The sequence below is a fragment of the Typopeltis vanoorti genome, chromosome 14 (assembly GCF_054136105.1).
Source record: "Typopeltis vanoorti isolate ZY-2024b chromosome 14, IOZ_Tvanoo_1.0, whole genome shotgun sequence".
Classification (NCBI taxonomy): Eukaryota; Metazoa; Arthropoda; class Arachnida; order Uropygi; family Thelyphonidae; genus Typopeltis; species Typopeltis vanoorti.
In genome coordinates, this window is record NC_143562.1 from 50,865,623 (window position 1) to 50,890,257 (window position 24,635).

General features: G+C 35.2%; 2 protein-coding genes across 3 annotated transcripts in view; one reads left to right on the top strand and one right to left on the bottom strand.

The window, feature by feature from the left end:
* Positions 1-4,831, top strand: part of LOC150099460 (trypsin-3-like) — a 53,431-nt gene extending 48,600 nt beyond the window's left edge. For both annotated transcript variants that reach the window (XM_090404098.1, XM_090404097.1), the window contains exon 4: positions 3,925-4,831. In XM_090404098.1, the coding sequence (XP_090260224.1) occupies positions 3,925-4,596 (672 nt within the window). In that variant the 3' untranslated portion in view covers positions 4,597-4,831. The remainder of the gene's footprint in view (positions 1-3,924) is intronic.
* A 453-nt stretch (positions 4,832-5,284) lies between these two features.
* Positions 5,285-24,635, bottom strand: part of LOC150099461 (synaptotagmin-1-like) — a 62,827-nt gene continuing 43,476 nt past the window's right edge. Inside the window, exons 2-3 of the mRNA XM_090404038.1 lie at positions 19,693-19,813; positions 5,285-6,287 (exon numbers count right to left, since the gene is read on the bottom strand). Of these exons, the coding sequence (XP_090260164.1) occupies positions 5,980-6,287; positions 19,693-19,813 (429 nt within the window). The 3' untranslated portion in view covers positions 5,285-5,979. The remainder of the gene's footprint in view (positions 6,288-19,692; positions 19,814-24,635) is intronic.

Sequence of the window (24,635 nt, forward strand, 5' to 3'; positions counted from 1 at the left end):
TATATACAACAAAATGATTGAAAAAGCCAATCTTTTAATTATTTGGGTTATAAAATAAGTTGCAATAAATATTTAGACATATCTCAAAAATAAACGAATTGTATAAATTAAATGGAATAATAAACAAAGCATTAAGGACAGTAAAAGCAGACAAAGAACGCATGATATTTTATGAAAACCATTATTATTATTATTATTATTATTATTATTACTCACAGGTGGTTTAAAAACTACCTTCAAAATAGAAAGTATATCACACGTATCGGGTCAAACTGAAGCAGAGAGCTACTAGTAACTCTGGAGTACCACAAGGAGCTGTACTCTCCCCAACTCTATTCAACATTTACACACACGATATTAATCAGCTAACTCTCAAAGGTAAGATATTCCAATACACAGACGATACAGCAATAATATCCATCCATAATAACGCAAGCATAGCCCAAACAAATATGCAACATGACATAAATCTGATCATGGACTGGCTCACGAAAAACTCCATACACCTAAACTCAGAAAAGACAAAATTAATGATATTCAAAAATCCACTGACTCGACCAGTTGATAACAAATATATAACCATCCAACATCCACTTTCCAACATAAAAAACACACAGAACAGCAAAACCACTACAATCACTCAGGTTGAAACAATACGATACCTTGGAATTTACTTCGATGCAGATATGAACTGGAATAGCCACATAAACCATCTACACAACAAACTCCAAACAATAAGTGGCAAACTCTACAGATTAAAAGACATGGTTCCCATACGCCTAAAAACACTAATATACAAAGCACTATGCCAAAATATACTAAGATAAGCTATAACAACGTATGCTTTCTGTGCACCCTACAAATTAAATAGATTAATGTTGCTACAGTACAAAATGATAAAACTGATATTTTGGGAACAAAGAGAAAATAACGACCTTATATACATTGCAATGTCAGAACACAAAATACTGACAGCAAAACATTGATGTCACCATGCAGCTTTGCTAAAACATTATTTCTATGCCAACTACAGGACAGTCAGAAATACCGTATAACAAGACCTCAGACTACTAATTATATCACATATAAATACGATAATCACTACGAAAAGGCCACGCGAAACTTCTACATCCCAGACATGATAAACAAATTACCCTTTGAATACAGAAAGCTTACGAACTACAATAGCCTGAAAAGAGCTTTAAGGACATACTGTGAACAAGAAACACGCACCCAAAATACCATACGAACTTAATGAAACACAATATATTCGTTCAGGCTTCCAGTTCAGCGACGCATCAATACAATCCAAGTTAGTGTGTGTGCGTGTGTGTGTGTGTGTGTGTGTGTGCGCGTGCGTGCGTGCGCGCGCGCGAATTTCTCAATCATAGATTTCGTAGCTTCCCAACACAGCAAAAAAAAAAACAATCCATAATAACCAACTGGTGTCATCCTCAGATAAGCTTACATATAAGCTTCAAGGATGAAAGCAGAGAAATTAGTTCTCATCCTAGATGTATCATATGTAACCAAGTGCATGTAATGTACGTATCACGTAAACCAAAGTATGTAGTGTATGTATTATATGTAAACAAATGCATATAATGTAATGTAAGTATCATATGTAAACAAATGTAAGTAATGTATCATATGTAAACAAATGTATGTAATGCATGTAATAACTGTAACAAAAGTATGCAATATAGAGTGATTATATCCATTGAGATTGTATATATAGAGTGTAAAATTGCAAAGAAACATCTGTAATAATTATCATTATGAATATTATAATAATATATGTTGTAAACAGTTTTGTTATTATTATTATTTTAAAAAAACTATATACGACAAAGTATTTGTTATGCATAATTATCTTCATATAATGTATGTAATTTATCTGAGAAATAATAAAATGTTAAAAAAAAAATTATTATTATTTGTGACTCCGCCAAGGAGTCTGAAGACTCATCGCGGGAGGACACCTATTGTACAACTCTCTTTCTCCACTACTACACCGAACCTCTACTACCAATCCTCAACATCAGCGCCATCTACCTCCCACCACCACAGCTAGTATTTTTTTGGCTGTAAATTGCGTGTGTTCTGAAGGGCCGATTTTTCTTTATGCGGGTTACATGCAGATATGGTCGCAAAGTATGGACAAAAAAAAGAGAAAGAAATAAGAAAGGAATTACTGCAGAAGAAATGAAACATATGAGAATAGCAGATTATACAAGGCATTGGAAGAACTAATCCAAGACACTAATAATGAAAACAATAAAAAAAGTACGGAACTAAATGGGAAGGAAATCGGCAACGAATAGGAAAATGACAAATTACAAACCCTAAGGGACCGAGAAAAAGATGCAGCCGATAAAATGTTGGACTGAAACCGAAACATGCCCTTTGCCCTCGATTTAAAGGGAAGAAGAGAAAGGCTTTTGAATATTTGTACTTCAAGATAAGTAAAAATGATATTTATTATTATGCATCTCACTGTACTCCGTTGTCCCATCGCTGGAGGTCCGGGGTATTGACAGGTATTGACAACTAACATTGTCAATACCTGTCATATATTCCCTTGCGTTCATTCACAAAACTGACTCTGTCAATAATCCACTCATTTACCGCTCTGCACACACACACACACACCCCAATGAACTAGTTCAACAAGCTGCAAACTATGATGAAATGGAGCTCTTCAAACATAGAAGGCCAACAAAGAAATTTAGTCCTCATGCCATTGTTAATTATCGAGGGATAACCCCTACTTTTCCACTCACAACCTAATAAACTAGACCCACAACATTATTGGTGCTCGCCTCTAGATCATCTTCATTTCCTCCGCATCTCCAGCAAACCGATGATGAAATCTGTGCATAGTAATCCAGTTGGGACCGTATAAAGAGGTATAATAACCTATTATCTCTTTATAATTAAATAATCCTATGAGCTATTTTCACCCACTTTTGCAATATTACCTCTGAACTTTAACTTAGAGTCCACTCATTCCTCTCTAATCCCTATTCTCATTAATTTCTTGCAACCCAGTTCCAGCTGCATAACTTTATTTACACTTTGTTACATTAAACCGACAGAATGCTGTCGTTTAAATCTAGCAAAGTGTGTAAGACAAACTTGATTTACATTATTGATTTACATTATGAGCAGATTTACATTATGAGCAAAACTACTTTTGCTCATAATGTAAATCTATATAAATCTTCCTACAAGATCTCTGCATCAACCATATTGTCTATCATTCTACCCAGTTTTACGTCATCAACAATTGAATATTTCTTCTCAAATCATGTCCTATAGTGGCCCGAGTAGAATCCTATGGCACACTACTAGTTACACACCTTATCCTGGATTTTACTTCATAAAATACTCTCTGATGTCTGTCCGATAACCACCCTGTCATCCACATTACTATTTTAATATTCCAACCCCATTTGATCCAATTTATTTGACTGAGTTTCCTGCCAAATGTTTTCGCAAGGTCCAACAATATCGTCCTGTAGCCATTCCTCCCAATCACAAACGAAATCCAAGTCTGTTATTCCTTTATTATAAAGATTGAGTAATCAGTGTGGCTTGACATATCCTTCACAAAACGGTGCTGTCCCCATACAGTGTCTATCATATCACTCCCTTGTTTGCCTATCAACCAACCTTTGTAACCCACAAATTTTCAAATCTCTCCCTATATGGAACGTTTTGCAGACCTGCCACCATTTGTAATTTACAATTATAAATTGAAAATTTTCCTAAATTGTTTGACAACAATGATAATTGATATAAAAATCAAGCCTTTTAAAATGAAAATACAAACTCTGTGGAGAGTTTATTTACTGAACTCCAATGGTGTTTGGGATGCTTTATGAATTCTAATTTTAATTTTAATTGCTTTATTTCTTTCAGTTGACCATCCTGAATCGTTACAAAGAACCATTCTGTGGAGGGACTCTACTTACTCCTCTGTGGGTAGTCACTGCAGCCCATTGCATTAGAAAACGATTGTTCGTGAGAGCAGGGGAGTACGACCTCATAACAGACGAAGGAACTGAACAAGAAATAGGAGTAATAGATACATTTGAACATCCAGATTACGACAGTAAAACAGTGGATAACGACATTGCCCTTTTGAAACTCCGCCAACCTTTTGAATTGAATGAGTTTGTGCATCCAGTCTGTTTACCTTCTCCTGATGAGGAAATACCTCTGAATACGGTTGCCATCATACTCGGATGGGGTAAAAGAAGAAATTCGGCTGTCTTTGGGACTGATGTACTACACCAGGCCGAAGTTCCTATTGTGAATACGAAGGACTGCAGAGATGTGTACGAAGAATATTACATTAGTGACAACATGATGTGTGCTGGGTACAAGCGTGGTAGAGTGGACTCCTGTGCAGGCGACAGCGGAGGACCTTTGTTATTTAAAAGATCTAGGAAGTGGACTATCTTCGGTATTACAAGCTTTGGAGAGGGATGCGGTAAGAGAGGTAAGTATGGAATTTATGCAAAGGTGTCGCGGTTTGTCAAATGGATTAGGAGAACTATAAACAAAAATACAAAGGGTGACCAGCCGTAGTGATATTTTAATTTAAATTTGAGGCTTCTCATTAGCGAATCGAAAGATGTTGGTCAATATACAGATCAGATGATAGCGAATCCGCTTTCACTGTTTGTTCATTATAAATAAATTTTAAATCAATGAAATCTTCAAATGCCATAGGAGGTAAACTAGTTGCAATCTCTGATGTAATACCGAATATATTGTACTATTTCTCAAATATTTTTGAGTAGACATTTTCTCGCTGAGTCTATTCAGTCTTATGCGATGTGCTGTTTAAATGATTATATCATGTTGACAATGAGTGTGTATATTCATTCATCTGATACAGAGGACCTAAATGCTTATTATCAAATAGGCATTTAAATGTACCAGCATTCATGGAACAATAAAGTCAAGTATTTCGAATATGTTGTGCTGTTCCTTTTTATTTTGCGTTCTTGTAAGTCAAGCTAATAAAATCTAAGTTGCTACTCTTTCTCATTTGTGTTATTAAAATAGTCTTTCGGGTTTCTTTAACCATTAAAACGTATCTGTGATTACCTTCACATCGATTATAATTTCTATTTCATAACTTCACAAATTAGTTGATTATCCGTCGATAAATAAAGAAGTAAAAAAAGTCATATTGCATTTTATGATAACAATGAAATCGAAGTAATGATTATTGAAATAAATACACCAACGGATCAATGACACCAAAAACTAAATTCATAAAACTTTTTGGTATTTCATCTCTTTAGCTGTACATTTGTTTACTTGATTGTTACTACAATAGGTAATTTTAACTTTTACATAAATGTTATAAAATGCGTTATTTAGTTCGTTGCAAGAATGTCGCAGGCAAGTACACTATCTTCCAACATGTTCTGGTTCACTTCAAGCCAAAAAATGGAGTGAGAATCTAGTAGTCAGTTGATGGAAAGAATTAAGGGATGGTCTGCCCATATGAATTATATTAATTTATATAATTCATATATGGAGCTGTATCCGCTGGCAGATGTTTGGTAGAATGATATATTTGGAGTATATCTACTTGTTCTACTGTTGTGCATGGAACATTCGAAATCAGCTGTTAGAAATAGTGTACGGTGGATGACAAAGTAGTGATCTGAATAAGCAGGGAAAATTCTAAGCCTAATTAGATTTTTTGCTTATTCAGATTTCGATATCCTTCACTCATTTATCTCCAACGTGGTTAGATTTTCTTTTCAGACAATCACAAGTTGGATGATAGTGTTGCCATGTAACATCTGAGATTTTCACTTATCACATTTGGAGATGATTTTTCTTTCATCATCCTTATAAAATCAGGTGCAAACCAAATGGATTCCACGCATGGATGTCAGTTATTAGCATACTATACCAGTGTAAAAAAAAATGACTCATCCTCACTTGTACTTAACCATTAAGAAGATGCCAGTGAGCAGAAGTACTCTTCACACTGGACAGCATTTCATGCCAATGTTCTTTGCTCTTGTTAGAAACACTGTTCGCACCCACATGAGCTCTTCCTATCACGTATTTATTCCCAATACCCGATTTACTATACAAAGTAATAAGAATGTCGACTTCAGATAACGAAGACTGAGGTACGTGGATGAAGAAATTCTCAGAAAAATCAATCAAAGGAGTTTTCTTTTTCGATGTGGTCTTCTTTGTGCGGACAAGTTTTCTTTGAACGTATAGTGCAACCTTCACGAACACCACTGAAATAAAAATATTAAAAATAAATAAATAAAATAAATACTTTTCTTTGTACATGCACAAGCAATTATATTCTCTCTAGAAACAAGTAAAGAAATGATTGCAGTCACAATTGTAAACTATTATACTATCATACAATCATTTATTACAATTTAATGTATTACAATTATTAAACTATTTATTTTAATAATTGAAACCTGGAGCTACTTTTTAGTATATCATGGCCCAATAATAGAAAAGAAAAATAATTATATGAATTATAACAAATAAAATTTATTACCAAGCAATCTTGAACCTCTTGAAGGTAACTATGAATATTATCACTTCTTTGTATACCAGTTGAAACTCATTAAAATTAATGCCTGTGTTATAGGTATTGATACCGTTTTTATAATAATCAGAATATTGCATTTTTCATTGTTTGTGTTTCCATCATTTTTGCGAGAATTCTCATCTGTGACAAATCTACGTTGTTGAAAACATCCTATCACGTGGCGCTACTTTTCTTAATATCCTACGAATGTCAAAATTTATAGCTCATTTTATGACAAGTAGTTCAGTTTTTAGATGCATTTCACAAAAATGATTCAGCGCTTGTTATATTATTTTTCGTTTATTCGTTGGAATACAAGTTATTGCAAATTTTGTTTGGATAGATTTTATTCAAACATGGTATGTATTTGAAATCGCTACGAAATCGACCTGACCACAGAGAGGCCAAATGCTTCGAGTTTCAATCAGATAATTTTATTCACAAAATTATATCCGAATTGATATTGATGATTACACGCTGTTTAGATGAAATTTTGTCGTTTTATTTCGGAGTTTGACAGCAGAAGTTAGATTGTGTTTACTGACATAAAATCTTGTTTTGCTTAATTTTGTCATTGCAATTCCTATTTGAAATTACCCGATAATTTTTAATCATCATCAACGTTTATTATGTATGAACAGACAAATATAGAGAGACGTATCCATATTACGTAAGCTGTTCAATAAGTAATAAGACTATATTTATACAGAAAACAGATTACCTTTAATCGTCATCATTTACATGGTCTTTTTCGAAGTAACTACCGTGAAACGCGATGCATTTGTCCCAACGTTGCGTCCACTTCTTAAACACATGTGAGAGTCCGTTTTTTGAGAGTTCTTTCAAAACCTCCTCCGCAGCTTTTACACATGCTTTGTTGCTTTCGAAATGGCGGCCTCTTAGTGGTTTCTTGAGCTGAGGAAACAGCCAGAAATCGCACGGTGCGAGATCAGGACTGTATGAAGGGTGTGGTAGGATATCTGTGTTGTTCTTCTGCAAAACGTCCACTACACAACCAGCAATATGTGGCCTTGCATTATCGTGGTGCAATAAGAAGCCATTCTTCAGCAATGGACGCTTCCTTTTGACGTACTTGATGATAATCAGAGTTCAAGATCTTCCACGTTTTGCCTTCCTTCCTTAAAAGTTTTATGCCAGCGAAAAACACTTGTCCTCGACATTGCTTCATCGTGGAAAGCTTCGCGTATCATGTTAAAAGTGTGCGATGCGGATTTTTGCAAACGCACACAAAATTTAATCGCATAACGCTGTTCCAAAGACGCTTCCATTTCGAAGACTGGTCGCACCTCGTAGGCGCGCCGATGAGCACTTGCGTTTAGTCACGTGACACTCTGACACATCAGCCCGTACATGCCATTTATCAATCTCTTGTTAATACATACAGCAACTTTATTCCACAGAAATTAATATTGTGATGAGTGGTTTCGCCACAGTAAAATTAGTCTTATTACTTATTGAACAGCCCGCGTACAACTCATGAAGTGAAATCAAATCTGTTGTAATCGGCACTATTCAATGAAAGGGACCCAACTTGATCTGTTATGTCCTAAATGGCAAATGTCAGATGGTTCACGAGTCTCATCTTCAAAAATGAAGTTTGCTTACGTAAGAGCACTGAACATAGGAGAAGGCGGATGTCTAAGTTGGTGTCCAAACCGCCTCAGCTGACTTTTATATAGAAGTTTATAATTATATTAGAAGTCTTTGCTGACTTTCTTCAAGAATGACAGTATTAGGAATGTAATATTACCATGGGTATTCTAGTATTGATCAAAAGTATTATATCCAAAAGCTATTGAATGTTAATTGTACGTATAGTAGTGATGCTAAATATCAGATTTCATTCAGTTGGATCAAAGTTATAAGGAATATATAAAGCATTCAGGCCACGGTATCATTATGTTTTATCACGTATGTACTTCTGGTGTGCATCAAAAACTCCAGTTTCCAGAAAGGAAAACCTTTTATCTTTAATTTTGTCCTGTAAGTAATAATTTTTCTCTTGATGATAAATTAAACTTTCCAAGAAATAATTTTCTTGTTTAAATTCTTTATCTAAGTTTAAGCAAACAAAGTTTGCTCGTAAAGTATCTTCACGATTAGGCTACTTGTATATAGAGACTGAGGACCTTTGGTCTCTTAGTATCCCATAATGCAAAGCACACTTCCAGAATGTGCATAATGCTAAGCATTTGAGAGGAGGGGAGCAACTCAGACAAGTTTGACCTTGTGAAGTCTCTTCACAATTAGCCTTGTTAAGATAATTCACACTTACGTTTACTTACGTTTGGATAAAGAATTAAACAAGAATATAATTTTTTGTTAATTATAAACTTAAATTATAAACAAATAAAAAAAATATTTGTTAAATTTTTATTTGGATTATTTAAATAATAAGTTAATACACCTTTTACTACTTGTACACGAGAACTATATGAAAACTGCATTAAACACCTAGCTAATTTTTAGGATTTGCCTAAGAATGGTTCCTGACTGAAAAAAGTCCTTTTTAGGACTTCCAGGGTAACAAATGGCAATGCTGTAGCCAATGAAGTTTTAACTGAGGCTCGGTCCTATTGCCGTTACCCAGCCATGACTAGAGCTTTTTAGCTCAATAACACCCCATACACACAGATTTACTTCATTCAGATGACGGGATAAAGAGTCAAGGACTCAGTCCATCGCCCAGTTCTTTTAAGAACTTTAAGAACTAGCTGATTTTAGATGGTGATGTAATGAGTCTTTTTAGGATTTCCAGGTTAACGGATAGCAATGCTGTAGCCAGTGAAGTTTTAACTGATACTTGGCTATTGCTGTTATTACCCAGCCATGACTAGAGCTTTTAGCTCAATAACCTCCCATCCACACAGATTTTCTTCATTCAGATGACGGGATAAAGAGTCAAGGACACAGTTCATCTCCCAGTTCTTTTAAGAACTAGCTGATTTTGCATTGTGAGATGCGGGGATTAATACCCTTGGTGGGGAATGGATGGCAGTGCTGTAGCCAATGAAGTTCTAACTGACGCTCGGCTATTGCTGTTACTCTCCTGCCATGATCAGAGTTTTAATAGCTCAATAACACCTTATTCCTACACTCTCCTCTACAGATAATGGGGAAGATGTAAAGCATTCTTCCTTCGCCCCTTTAAGCCAGTCCTTATAAGGATAAGGACTAGCTGATTTTCTTCCTCATTTGGTTCCAAATCAGAAAAAAAAAAAAAAAACTCGTTTTGATAATTTTCGTCCTTGGGAATGGAGAGATAGTGCTCTGTGGTAGGTTTTTTTGCCTGTCACAGAGTGGATCCTTTCAGTTTAATAAGTGAGATTCAGAGTTATCTTGTAGATCATCTAGAATTTTTGAAGAGGTATCTCGCACTTTAATATTGCATCAATAAATTGTAGAAAATAGTCGTGGTAGTGACCCTCCTATAATGCATAATATTATGTATATCCGAAAAGAAGTGCGCATTGCATTATTTTAAATATGGCGATGACTTCTCATGAATTGATGACGCCTTCTCATCAACTGCCTCGGTATCCCATAATGCCTATCCCATATATACTTGTATATATGGGATAGGCATTATGAGAAAAACATTTGCTTACATATGGATTAAAGATTAAACAAGAATAAAATTTCCTAATAAGTTTAAGATGTATATCATACATCTAATGCCAGTTGTCCTAAGATACTTCACGCACAATAAAAATTTTGTACGTGCAGTATCTTCGTGAAGTTATTAATGGATAATAACTATTATCCATTATTATTATGTTTCAAAATGCGTTGCCCTTTTTATTTTCAGTCAAATCCAACACTATATACGTTTGTCTAGACCAGTGGATCTTAACCGGTGTTCCCCGGAGCACTTGTGTTCCGCGAACTGGTTACAAGTGTTCCGAACGGTGAAAGATGTCACATGACACAGTTCTGAGTGTAATTGGCTACTCTGAATAAAAATGTTGATGGAATGATTTCCGTTATAACAGAACAAATAGTAATATTGGAAGAAATAATTTCAAGTTACTTTCCTTCCTTAAATACACACAATTACGACTGGATACGAAATCCATTTGGCACAGTTAATGCATCGAGTTGTGAATTTTCGTTACAAGAAGAAGAATTAGTTACCTTGTCAATGGATTGTACTCTAAAAATGAAATTCTCTGAAATAACTTCTGAGGAATTTTGAATTTTTGTCAAATACCGAATACCCAGCTCTCTCCACTAGGGCACTGAAAATTTTGTCAGTTTTCAACATCATATTTGTGTGAGTTCGTTTCTCAATATTAACCAATATGAAAAATAAAAAGCGTGAAAGACTTACTAATCTTGACAAAGTGATGAGGGTAGCTATGTCACATATTAGACCTGATATTGTTGCTGAAATCTACAAAGACCTGAGCCGACAAGCTCAAGTATCGCATTAAAATCAGTTCCATTTTTATAAAAGGCAAGTCCATGCATATGTTTATTGTTAGTTTTATGACCCTAATGCTTTCGGTGTTCCCAGATTTTTCTTATAATGAAAAGGTTAAGAACCACTGGTCTAGACTGGTCCAGCCTTACTTGTATAAGTACTTAATAGATCACTTTCGGGAAAGCATGACGTACCATTTGAAGAGCAGGTCTCTATTTGTTTTCTCTGGTTGTAATATGTTTGCATTATTCGGAAATAATGCATAGAAAAATAACGTTTGGGTAAGATGGATTATGTTCATCATAATTTCAATAGCACTGTCCTTAGAAATATTGGTGCAAATATGACTTGCTTAAATTTCATTAAAACAATATAATTCATATAAGCAATTTATTATTATTATATGACACCTCCAGTGAGCCCAAAGATTCATCGAGGGAGGGCACCTATTCCACAACTCTTCTCCGCTACTACTTTCATCATCTACACCAACGCCATCTACCGCCGACAACCACCTCTAGTATTTTCACAGACAATCACGGATATTTATGCCCACGGCGGGATTCTAACAGGCAGCCTTTTGGCCGGAAAGCGGATACGCTAACCACTCTGCCGGCTGGTTATAATATATTATATATCTTGAAGCAAGTTATATATTAAATGTGATTCTTTGTAAAACTTTTATAAAAAATATAAAAAAAATACATTAATTAACAAAAGTTTCAAACACCTCTTATTTTATTAAATATAGCATTTTTAAATAACTAATGAAAATCGTTTGGAGGTCGCTAGTGAGTTTTCACTGATACGGTTGTGAACTTTCTTCTCTGTAGAACGTGATAATTAAATATGATGGTTTTGAAGTGTAGCTGCTAGATTAACTAGCAGAGACGCGTTTAAAGTCATTAAATTGCGGATTATACTGTATTTAAGAACATCAGCAAAGGTAAGTGGACGGTAATTGCAACGAGGGCGATTCGTTAGGCCTAACAGCCGATAGAATCGCCATTGTTAGCATATCTATTCCAGATACATTTACTTGCGTTTATACGCAAACTGTCAATAATTAATGTGTCAGATTTGGACGCCCTCACAGATTCGCTGGATGAAGAGCCAGCGCTCATACTTGTAAATAAACCTCAAAGGAAATTTAAGCTCAAATGGCCATCAAACTTGATAGATCCTGATATAATTATAGACTCTCTAGATAAAGGATTGGCTTTCAGCTTCATAAAGAAACTCCTTAAGACGTTCGAGCGTGAATGGCCCGGCTTCCTGAATCTTTACTCTTCACCTGAGACTGACGATGATCAAAATGAAGACACTCCTCAAATGGAGGAAAATTTAAATCCAGTCACCTCTGACTCTACTCATTCAGATCAAGGAGAGAGGCACGTGCGTAAAAAACGCAAAACTCTCGCCTCGGAGTCAGTAAACGAAAATGGCATGGATGAAGATGCCCCCAACATAGATTCCCACCAATGAAAAGCTGCCCCCAGTCATTCTTAGGGAAAAACAGAGATGGACAGCCCTAAGAACCACCATGGCCAACCTGCAAATAAATTACTCCATTAATTCCAAGGAAGAAATTGATTCTGCAGTCAATAAACTTACTGATCAAATCAACACAGCCATAGCATCTATCACCTCAAATTCAGCTGCCTTCAAGCCTAAACGATTACCAGATAACATAATGAACTTAATCAGGGAAAAAAATAAAGCAAGGAAAAGATACCACAACCACAGAGCACCCCAAGACAAAAAATATCTCAACAACATGAACAGTGCAGTGAGAGATGCACTCAAAGCCCATAGAAACAAACTATGGGAAGACAATTTAGCCTCCATATCACCTGGTGATCAATCCGTTTGGAAGTTCCTGAGAAACATCAAAAACAAAAACAAATCTCTTCCTCCTCTCAAATCTGACCTGAACATTGTTTACACAAATGCTGAAAAAGCCGAAGCTATAGCAAAAAATTTAGAAAAACAGTGTAGCCCTTCGTACAAAAATCTAAATTTCAATCATATTTACAAAGTCCACCACCACGTCAGACACGTGTTAAAACGGCCTGATACCTGTACCAGCCAACTCACACCTACTTCCCCAGCTGAAATTTACGACATCATAAAGAATTTAAAGAATAAAAAAGCTCCAGGGCCTGACGGCATCTCCAACAAAGTTATTAAACTGCTACCCCGAAAGGCCATCGTATATCTCACAACAATAATAAATGCTATGTTCAGGTTTAAGTACTTCCCCTCTGCATGGAAGTTGGCAGACGTAGTTCCTATATACAAGCCGGGCAAGGATCCTCAGCAACCTCAAAGTTATCGTCCCATAAGTCTGATTTCTAATTTGGGCAAAATAGCAGAAACAGCTATCCTTTCCAGAATTCAACTTTCAGTAAAAAAATTAAACATCCTTCCTTCAGAACAGTTTGGTTTTCGCCAATTTCACAGTACCACCCAACAAATTCATAGACTAATAGAATTCATTATCACAAGTTATAATTGGCATCAATACACTGGAGCAGTTTTTCTTGATTTAGAGAAGGCGTTTGACAAGTTATGGCACTTTGGACTACTATACAAGTTGATTTTAGCTAGCGCATTCAATTAGATCTAGTTCAAATTATAAAGTCATTTCTTAGTGACAGACGAATGCAAGTCAAACTAAATGATATATTATCTACCCAAAGACGCATCTTGGCAGGAGTTCCTCAAGGGTCCCTTCTGGCACCGATACTTTTCACGATTTACATGGCGGACATTCCGCACAATCCAATGTCATCCATCATTGCCCTATACGCAGATGACACAGCTATACTAGCCAGATCTATTAAACCTCACCTTGTCGCCAAGAAACTGCAAGAAAATCTGCAGAGATTAGAGCACTGGCTCTCGGAATGGAGACTGCGAGTAAACCCTCAGAAGAGTATTGCCATGGTCTTCACTAAAAACTCAATATTCCCCAAAGATGATATCTCCCTATTTAATACCAAGATTCCCTGGAAAGCAGAAGCCAAATATCTGAGTGTACTGCTGGACAGAAAACTAACTTTCAGTTCACATATAAAAGCCTCATGTTCAAAAGCATCAAGAGTCATTGCACAGCTTTACCCTCTTATCAATAGGAATAGCAAGCTGGATACCAAAATAAAACTGCTCCTTTATCAACTGTTGATTCGACCCATTATTACTTACGCATCCCCAGCCTGGAGTCACACCTCAAGTACAAATATCCTCAAACTACAGAAAGTGCAAAACAAATGCCTCCGCATGATATTAAACGCACCATGGTACGTCAGAAATGTCCAACTTCACCGGGATACAAATATCCCCTACATCTACTCTTTCCTGCAGTCTTCAGCAGTGAAGTTCTCAGTGTCCTCTTCACATCCAAATAAATTAGTGCAACAAGCAGCCAATTATGATGAAACAGACTTCTCAAAATATAGGAGACCGAAGGCCATCCTACTTCCAAATGAAGATCTCTGAATCGCACCCACTCAGGCAGAGCTCTTAGCTCATAAACGTTTCCTCACACAGTAATCCTTATCAGATAGCAGGGAATAAAAAAGCATTTTGCTTCGCCCTTATAGTCAGCAACGTCTTGCGTCTTGCTTCGTCCCTTTAAGCCAGTCCTTATAAGGGCTACTAAATGGTTGAGATAATTTCCGTATGATCCTTCATTATTCATATTATCATGTCATCATAATATTTTATGACGACATTTATAGCCGACCATCTTATTTTTCTTCATCTCTCACATTCTCTTTTTACTTTTATTATTGTTTTATGATTTTATTTATATTTTACATACATTCATATATAAACACAACACAATACAATATCAGCATTCGGAAATAGTTATGAATTAACGGATTCTTCAGCTATAATCGACTATTCAATTCTTACATAACCTCTTCAGTTCTAAGTCACGTGAATGCTATAGCCTGTTGCCGAGGATAGTTTTTATAAAAAAAAAAATATACGTTGTGTTTTATTTCTATTAATAGTTGTTTCTTTTGGTGTCTTAACTTTTATTTGTTAAAGTTTTTATTTATCAAAAGAAAATTGTTGAGTATTTTATTTCCTATTTTATTCTCTCAGCCATACTGCTGGTGGGAGTAGCTATATGCTACCATACTTGAGAGATGATTATGAGCAAGGTGGTTTCCCGTTGCCGTACTATATCCTATGACTGTACCCATGTATGTTCATGGGGCGATTTCCTTGTTTTGAGGGATGAAAAGCTCGAGTTTCCAGGAGAAAATACCCTCCAACTCCGTATGAGACTGGTTAACTCACCTTTAGTCGAAAGACACCACATAAAGGTTCCTCACGGCAATCGAACCTAGGTCTTTCCGAAAAGGCTTTGTCTATGCTGACTGAACTACGGACGCTCATATTTTATTTATTAAATATTATCCTTATTCTTGTATGCGAAGGTTTCTATGGTTTAGCAGTTCATAAGAAAGATTCCGGTAATTGGACCACATGTTTATTAAGCTAAATGACAATAATAAAAAAAAAACCCGACAAGTTTCGTAATTCGTTTGACTTACATCATCAGGGGTCAAAGGTAACTAAAATGTTTAAACACAAGAAATGAGAGAGAAATTACTCTAAATAATTCATTATATACAGTCGTGGCCGTCTAACTGTTATTAAATTGAATATCCGAATGTAGATTCAGTGCAATGCTAAGTTTGAACAATGCTGGATGCTGCCACGTTCTGTTGTTCACGTTCACATTGTCCGAGGTCTGAATTGGGTATATTTTTTATCAATGCTGACCAAATTTGGTGTAAAATTAGGCCCTGGTTTTTGTTAACTGCGTTGGAAGTCTAAGCATGTTTGCAGCTTCCTTAAATTTCCTTATGTAACATTTTTTTTCCAATGTAAGACATGTTTGTTTTTTGCCCGAGTACATTATGGCCGGTGGAAGTTGTATGCTATGCTAGGCCTGATTTGGGTTCTCCTCTTTTTTGTACTTCTTTTTGGTGTTCGTTCATGCGAATTTCCCCTGATCTTCCCGTCTGGCCTACATAGCAGATGCCAAAGGAACAATGAATTTTATATACACCTGGTTTTTTTTAAAGGATGATGTGGAGGTTTTGGGGGAAATTTTTTCCAGCGGTAGAAAATCCACTTTCATGTTATGTTTGTTTAGTAATTTGACCATTTTGTCTGTAGCATTCTTGATGTATGGAGGCGTGATTGCGTTCTTGAAATCTTGCTTTTGTGAAATGCTTGTAGGAGGTGTGTTAAGGATTCTTTTTATTGTCTTAGCTTCATAACCATTTTTTTTTGAGGATTCTATTAAATATTGAAATTCGTCATTTATCTGTTTTTCTGTGCTGGAAATATTATAAGCTCTAACCCACAAGGTTTTAATTAAACCTATTTTTTGCGAGGGATGGTAGTGTGAGGGCGCATTAGGAAATCTTCCTGTGTTGGTGGGTTTTCTATAGATGGAGAAGGACAATTTATTATCTTTTTCATTCAGTTGGTAGATAAGGAATTGAAATTTAGGGGACACATTGCAAAATTGACCAAAACAGCTCATCAAATCACTTGGTTGCTGAAGAATACGTTGACAAGCAGAGACAAGCAGGTTATTGTTCCTCTGTATCGAGCCTTGATAAGACCCCATCTAGACTACTGTGCTCAGATTTGGTCACCTAGGTTTCTTCTTGATGGGGAGGAGGTGGAGAGGATCCAGAGGCGAGTGACCAAGATGATAGCAGGTCTGTGGAATGAACCGTATGAGAACAGGTTGAGGATTTGTGGGTTGCAAAAATTGGTTGATAGGCGGAGGAGGGGAGATATGATTGAGACATTCAAATTACTGAAGGGTTTCTATAAAATTAATTCAGAAGATATTTTTGAGAACAGGGCTGGTTGGGGGAGGACTAGGGGACATCCATGGAAACTGGGCAAAAGTGTGGTTAGTAAAGGTGTTAGAGCTGGGTTCTTTACTTTTAGAGTAGTGAATGAGTGGAATGCGCTCCCTGAGTCTGTGGTGGATTGAGTTTAAGGCGAGGTATGATAGATACTGTATGAATGTCAAATAGTTGTGATGAATATGATTTGGGGCCTCCCTCGATGAGTCTAATGACTCCCTGGAGTTGCCCGTAATAATAGTAATAGTAATAGTAATATCAAGAAAGGGAAGTTTTTTATGTTCTTCTTGTTCCAAAGTAAATTTTATGTTACTGTGTATATTATTCAGGTAATCTTTGAAAGCAATTAATTCCTTTGTTGTTCCTGGCCATATGATGAAAATATCCTCTACATAGCATGGCCAAATGTTCGGTTTTTTATGATAATTGTTTAAAGCATTATTTTCAAAATGTTCCATATATAGGTTTGCTAAAGTCTGGGAGAGGGGGAAGCCCATAGCCAGTCCTTCTTTTTGACTCTCCGACCTCGAATCTGGCAAAACATCTCACCAACATGATTTTACAACATATAGGAAAAACAACATCTTTCGTTAAGAACAGTGCACATTTTATTGAGAAAGTAGAGGATATATGCATAGGACCATCAGACATCTTAGCAAGTTTGGATGTAATCAACCTGTTTACAAATGTTCCTAGAGATGAAACAGTGAATCTCCTTGAGGACCTCTTTCCTCGGGACGTCGTAGAACTTTAAAAACACTGCATAAAAAATACTTTTTTCATGTATCAAAACAAATTTTGGGAACAAAAAGAAGGACTGGCTATGGGCTTCCCCCTCTCCCAGAATTTAGCAAACCTATATATGGAACATTTTGAAAATAATGCTTTAAACGATTATCATAAAAAAACCAAACATTGGGCTACGCTATGTAGAGGATATTTTCATCATATGGCCAGGATAAACAGAGGAACTAACTGCTTACAAAGATTACCTGAATAATATACACAATAACATAAAATTTACTTCAAAAAAAAAAACTCAGCTAACGCCTTTTTATTCCCGTATACGGGGCGTAGGCGAGGCCATTTAGCCCTATCTAACTTTTGGAGACTGAGTGGGCAGTTCAATCTCCACTGGTACCAATCAGAGATAGATGGCCCAAGGCTATCACTAATTAAGCGGTACTCAGTGAAGAGAGACGACTCAAATGTGCCGCCATCTCGTGGTCCCTAACCCTAACACAATATATTTAATGTCTGAAATAATATGGGCTCTACGGTCGATTTTCTTGAGTTTACAGGACGAAAAACCCGAGTTTCCGGGAGGAAAAACCTGCTTGCCAGTGCCAGAGATCGACTAACTCTGGAACCGGTCGAAAAAAGGCTTAGAAAAATTTCCTCTAGTCGCTGACTAGACTCGAAACCAAGTCTTCCTTCGTGCGGCCAAGCGCCGTGGTCGGCAAACTCCACATCCACTGAGCTACACAGGCGCTTAAAATTTACTTTGGAACAAGAAAAACATTAAAAAAAATTCCCTTTCTTGATATTCTAATAGAAGTGAATGAAAAATATAATAAATTATACTTCTCCATCTATAGAAAACCCACCAACACAGGAAGATTTCTTAATGCGGCCTCACACCACCATCCCTCGCAAAAAAAAAAAAAAAAAAAAAAATTAAAACCTTGTGGGTTAGAGCTTATAATATTTCCAGCACAGAAAAACAGATAAATGACGAATTTCAATATTTAACAGAATCCTGAAAAAAAATGGTTATGAAGCTAAGACAATAAAAAGAATCCTCAACACATCTCCTACAAGCATTTCACAAAAGCAAGATTTCAAGAACGCAATCACGCTTCAATACATCAAGAATGTTACAGACAAAATGGTCAAATTACTAAACAAACATAACATCAAAGTGGATTTTCTACCGCTGGAAAAAATTTCAAGATTTCTACATCCCCCAAAACCTCCACATCATCCTTTAAAAAACCAGGTGTATATAAAATTCATTGTTCCTTTGGCATCTGCTATGTAGGCCAGACGGGAAGATCAGGGGAAATTCGCATGAACGAACACCAAAAAGAAGTACAAAAAAGAGGAGAACCCAAATCAGGCCTAGCATAGCATACAACTTCCACCGGCCATAATGCTCGGGCAAAAAACAAGCATGTCTTACCTTGAAAAAAAATGTTACATAAGGAAATTTAAGGAAGCTGCAAACATGCTTAGACTTCGAACGTAGTTAACAAAAACCAGGGCCTAATTTTACACCAAATTTGGTCAGCATTGATAAAAAATATACCCAACTCAGACCTCGGACAATGTGAACAAAAGAACGTGACAGCATCCAACATTGTTCAAACTTAGCATTGCACTGAATCTACTTTCGGATATTCGATTTGATAACAGTTAGATGGCCACAACTGTACATAATGAATTATTTTGAGTAATTTCTCATTTCTTGTGTTTAAACATTTTAGTTACCTTTGACCCCTGAAGATGTGAGTCAAACGACTTACGAAACTTGTCGGGTTTGTTTTTTTATTGTCATTTAGCTTAATAAACATGTGGTCCAATTACCGGAATCTTTCTTATTATCTTTATTCATCAATAATTATGGTACGATATTGTAATATATTAAACAGGGCTAGTTGGTCCGCTACTATATATGTCTTCTTTTTTAAAAACAAAACAGAAGAGATAATTATAAATAAAAATGAAAATATAATTACCCGAGTCTTTTTCTTTTTCTCTTAGTTCCAAGTTCCTTACTTTTAAAACAGACAAAGTCAACGTTGCAGTGCTGGGATTATATGAGAGCGAAAACAGCATCTCTCCTCGTGAGCCACATTGCTAAAAATAAAATTAATACAACAATTAGCGCCATACTAATTTTGAAAAAGACTGTTTAACTCGCGTATAATCTCTCTCTCTCTCTCTGTCTCTCTCTCTCTCTGTCTCTCTCTCTCTCTCTCTCTCTCTCTCTCTCTCTCTCTCTCTCTCTCTATCCTGACAGCTGTAAAAGCCAATATTCATTACCAAGTCTTAGCAGTTGTTTACTAGTTCTTGAAAACCCCAATCTCTATATTTTAAGAATTTAAATTTTTATTCTTATTAATTATTCATAGTTAGTAAGACGAAAGAGGTTAAGAAAAATTAATAAATATTGACACATTTATTTCCTTTTTATATTGTGAAGAGCTTCCCCACTATTGAAAAGAGAGTAAGAAAATAGAAGGATAACAAAATAAAAATTAATTTTGATACATCCATTACAAAATGGAAATTTTAAGAATAAAAATACTACATTTCGTTTTATCTGTTATTTTCTATAATTTTCAGTTTCATTACAGTTCTAATGCAAACTAGTACCGAAAAGGAGTTTTACATAGGCTCCGTCAGAGATACATTTATTCTATTCTATCTATTTTTGTATTTAAAAAAAAATCATTTGATTCAACAAATAAAATACGTTCAGAGCTTGGGCTTCAAAAGCTACAAATTGTATTTAAAGTTCTTTTTATAAACATATCAAACAAATATTAGGAGAACAGATACATTTGTAATATTTTCTTTTAGCCAGCGGACCTGAAAATAAATCATATGATTTCAATAATCGAAGCATTTATTTAAAAATAGTCACTGTATTAAAACTGTACACCTTTGAACTGTATTATGGGTTTTAGAAAAAAAAATTTTACCGATTACTCGTCTATTTTATACAGCCTGAAATATCGATAGCAAACTTCAATTATTCGCCTTTCTTCTATTTTGTTGTGCTTTTCCGTTACATACTGTGTGATAGCTAATGAGAAATGAAGCCACAAATTCATTTACAAAGTTAGATGATTTTGTATGACCTCCTTGCACAAAACAATTCGTTTAATTTTTATTTAAAAACACTGAATAGATTTTCCTTCCTTTGTTTCATTTGTAAATGACGACGCAAGAAACTATTGAACTATTTTATAATACTTGGTCACATAGAAACGCCATCAGAGGTCGCTATAATCATAATCACTCTTGTAAGTAAAAATCATTAATAATTATTGTTGTACTTTCATTTCTTTAATTCTGAACTTTTGTTTTTCTCTTAAGATAAATTAGATTCGCTTTTTTTTTTCATTTGTAATAAAACATTCAATTAGATTTGGAGAATTACAATATTTTTAGGGGGAGGGGGGAGTGCTTGTACTCGTAATTTGAATTAATATCATGAATATTAAGTTATCATCTTTCTTCATTTTCAAGCTCCATTATAGCAGAAGTGCATATGCATGTTTTTCAGATTGTAGTAATGTACAAAACAACTACGTAGAGAAATGTAAGTCATACATTGGTAACAACATCTATACGAAATTAATAACGGAAAACTCTCGTACAAAGATTATTTAATAGTATAATTTTCGCCTGTGTGTGACAGGCATCTTCAGTACATTTTAATCTCAAATTAAACAATAACTGACAATTCCAAAAAGCGCCACCTAAGTAACTGGTGTAAGATAACTAAAAAGGTCAATAAATTTCCTAACAAAAAAAAAAATGTAATCAATAAAAAGTTAGAAAAGATTAGCTGATTTATAAAGTACTATCTCCCATAAAGGGGATAGACGTAAGCCGTCGGACCTATTTAAGTTAGGAGAATGAAGTAAAGTTTCACATGTTTCTTTATAAAGGCGTTCCACGAGGAACCGACTCTTGTGAAGGATTCTTGTCTTTCTCCAATGAACTCTATGTCTAGTGAAGATGGCATGTTCTGCAACTCCAGACACTTCAGGTTTAAAGTATTCAATATAAGATTGGTGTTCTTCTAGCCCAGTGGTTCTTAACCGGCATTCCCCGGAGCACTTGTGTTCCGCGAATTTGTTACAAGTGTTCCGCCGGTGAAAGATGTCACATGACACAGTTCTGAGTGTAATTGACTACTCTGAATAAAAATGTCGATGGAATTATTTCCTATAACGGAAATAATTCCATCGACAGAACAATTAGTAATATTGGAAGAAAATATTTCAAGTTACTTTCCTTCCTTAAATACACACAAATATGACTGGATACGAAATCCATTTGGCACAGTTAATACATCGAGTTGTGAATTTTCATTACAAGGAGAAGAATTAGTTACCTCGTCAACGGATCGTACTCTAAAAATGAAATTCTCTGAAATAACTTCTGAGGAATTTTGTATTTTTGTCAAGCCGAATACCCAGCTATCCACAAGAGCGCTGAAAATTTTGCTACAGTTTTCAACATCATATTTCTGTGAGTTCGGTTTCTCAATATTAACCAATATAAAAAATAAAAAGCGTAAAAGACTTACTAATATTGACAAAGAGATGAGAAGAGCTATATCACATATTAGACCTGATATTGCTGAAACCTGCAAAAGCCGACAAGCTCAAGTATCGCATTAAAATAAGTTCCATTTTTATAAAAGGCGAGTCCATACATATTTTTATTGTTAGTTTTATGATCCTAATGTTTTTGTTGTTCCCCAAATTTTTCTTATAATGAAAAGTGTTCCTTGACTTTGAAAAGGTTAAGAACCACTGGTCTAGCCGAATTGAGGCCGATCTTCCTGTTCGTCCGAAATAAGATAATACACAAGAGCATGGAATCTGGTAGACACCTGGATTATTAAGGTGTGGAAGCTTGTCCTTAGGAGAAGTGAGAAAGGTGGAGATTTTTCTAAACGGTCGAAAGGCAACAAACATATTTAGTGGTTTTAAAACTTTTGCAATACGTTCACTAATGCCTTGTACATATAGGATAGGAATACGCGTTATTTCTTCTGTATTTGAAGAAGACGACAAACTACCCATAGCTCTTTTGATGAAGGAATTTTTATAACAATTAGATAGAAAGGAAGAAGTTATATATTGCAGTTCTTTCTGTAAAAGATCGTCTGAAGAACAAAAGGAGTGGGCCCGATGAACCAGTGTTTTAATAGTTCCTGCCTTTTGACTGGGATGGTGATGAGATTCAGCATGGATATAATAGCCTGTATGAGTCTTCTTTCTGTAGACTGAGAATTGTAGGATATCATCTGGTTGACGAAGAATTAGAGGATCTAAAAAGGCTAACTGACTATTTCATTCTACTTTTAGGGTAAACTGGATCCTAGGATGAAGTGCATTTAACTTAGTGAGAAACTGTTGAAGTTCATCAGAAGAGCCATTCCATATAGCAGAAATGTCATCGACATATCTGAACCAATGAGTAGGACAGGGAGAAATGTTGTCAAAGATACGTTGTTCAAAATGTTCCATAAAAAAATTGGAGACAGCAGAAGAAAGAGGATTGCCCATTGCTGTTCCTTCAATATGTTGATACAACTTATTTTTAAAGAAAAAATAACCAGAATGTATTACAAAATCAAATAATTTTACAATGTCTGAAGGAAATTCCTGTTGCAGTAATTTATTGCTTTCAGAAAGAGGCACATTTGTAAATAAAGAAACAACATCTAAACTGATCATGATATCAGAAACGTCCAAATGAAGATCTGAAATTTTATTTTTGAAATCCGAAACATTTTTTATATAAGTATCAGTTCTTCTAGTTGAAGAGGAGAGTAAATTTGATAATAATTTTGAGATATTGTAAGTGGGGAAACCTATAAAATCGACTGGTCTTAAAGGAATGCCTGGTAATGATGTATCTACATGGAATGAAGATCAAAAAACAAACTTAAAACAAACTTCGGTCGTCCACCTAGATTGCGTGGTCTTCCAAAAGTTCATAAACCAGGCATTCCGTTAAGACTAGTCGTTGATTGTATAGTTTGCCCCACTTTCAAAGTCTGAAACCTTTTATCAAATTTACTTTTCTCTTTAACTAGAAGAACCGATATTTATATAAAAATACTACGGATTGCAAAAATAAAATTTTTGAAATCCGTATTGAATACTTTAAACCTGAAAAGTCTGGAGTTGCAGAACATGCCATCTTCACTAGACATAAATTTCATTGGAGAAAGACAAGAATCCTTCACAAAAGTCGGTTCCTCATGGAACGCCTTTATAAAGAAACGTGAAACTTTACTTCATTCTCCTAACTTAAATAGGTTCGACGGCTTACGTCTATCCCCTTTATGGGAGATAGTACTTTATAAATCAGCTAATCTTTCCTAACTTTTTATTGTATTTTTTTATTATATTATTATTTTTCTTTTTGTTAGGAAATTTATTGGCCTTTTTAGTTATCTTGCACCAGCTAATTAGGTGGAGCTTTTTGGAATTGTCAGTTATTGTTTACTTTGGGCTTAATATGTACTGAAGATGCCTGTGACACACAGGCGAAAATTATACTATTAAATAATCTTTATATGTGAGTTTTTCCGTTATTAATTTCGTATCGATATGTCTACTCACGGTATACCTTTTTTAAAACTTATGGTAACAACATGCCGTGGACGGCGCATGTGCCATGGCTGATCGATGGTAGCTCCATCTCATAAAAATTCAAACGTGCATGTTCCTTCTTATATATTTCAGCTGGTATTATTACTGTCTGTGAAATAAGTGTTTTGTACATTTTGTTTCTTATTGTATGATTTGTATAATTTAGCTGATGAATTTTCCTTGTTTCCAGATATGAAATAAAATTAAAAAAAATCAGAATTAGAGAAAAAAAACCGGGTTGTTAATTAATTATTTAAATAATTCCTAAATAC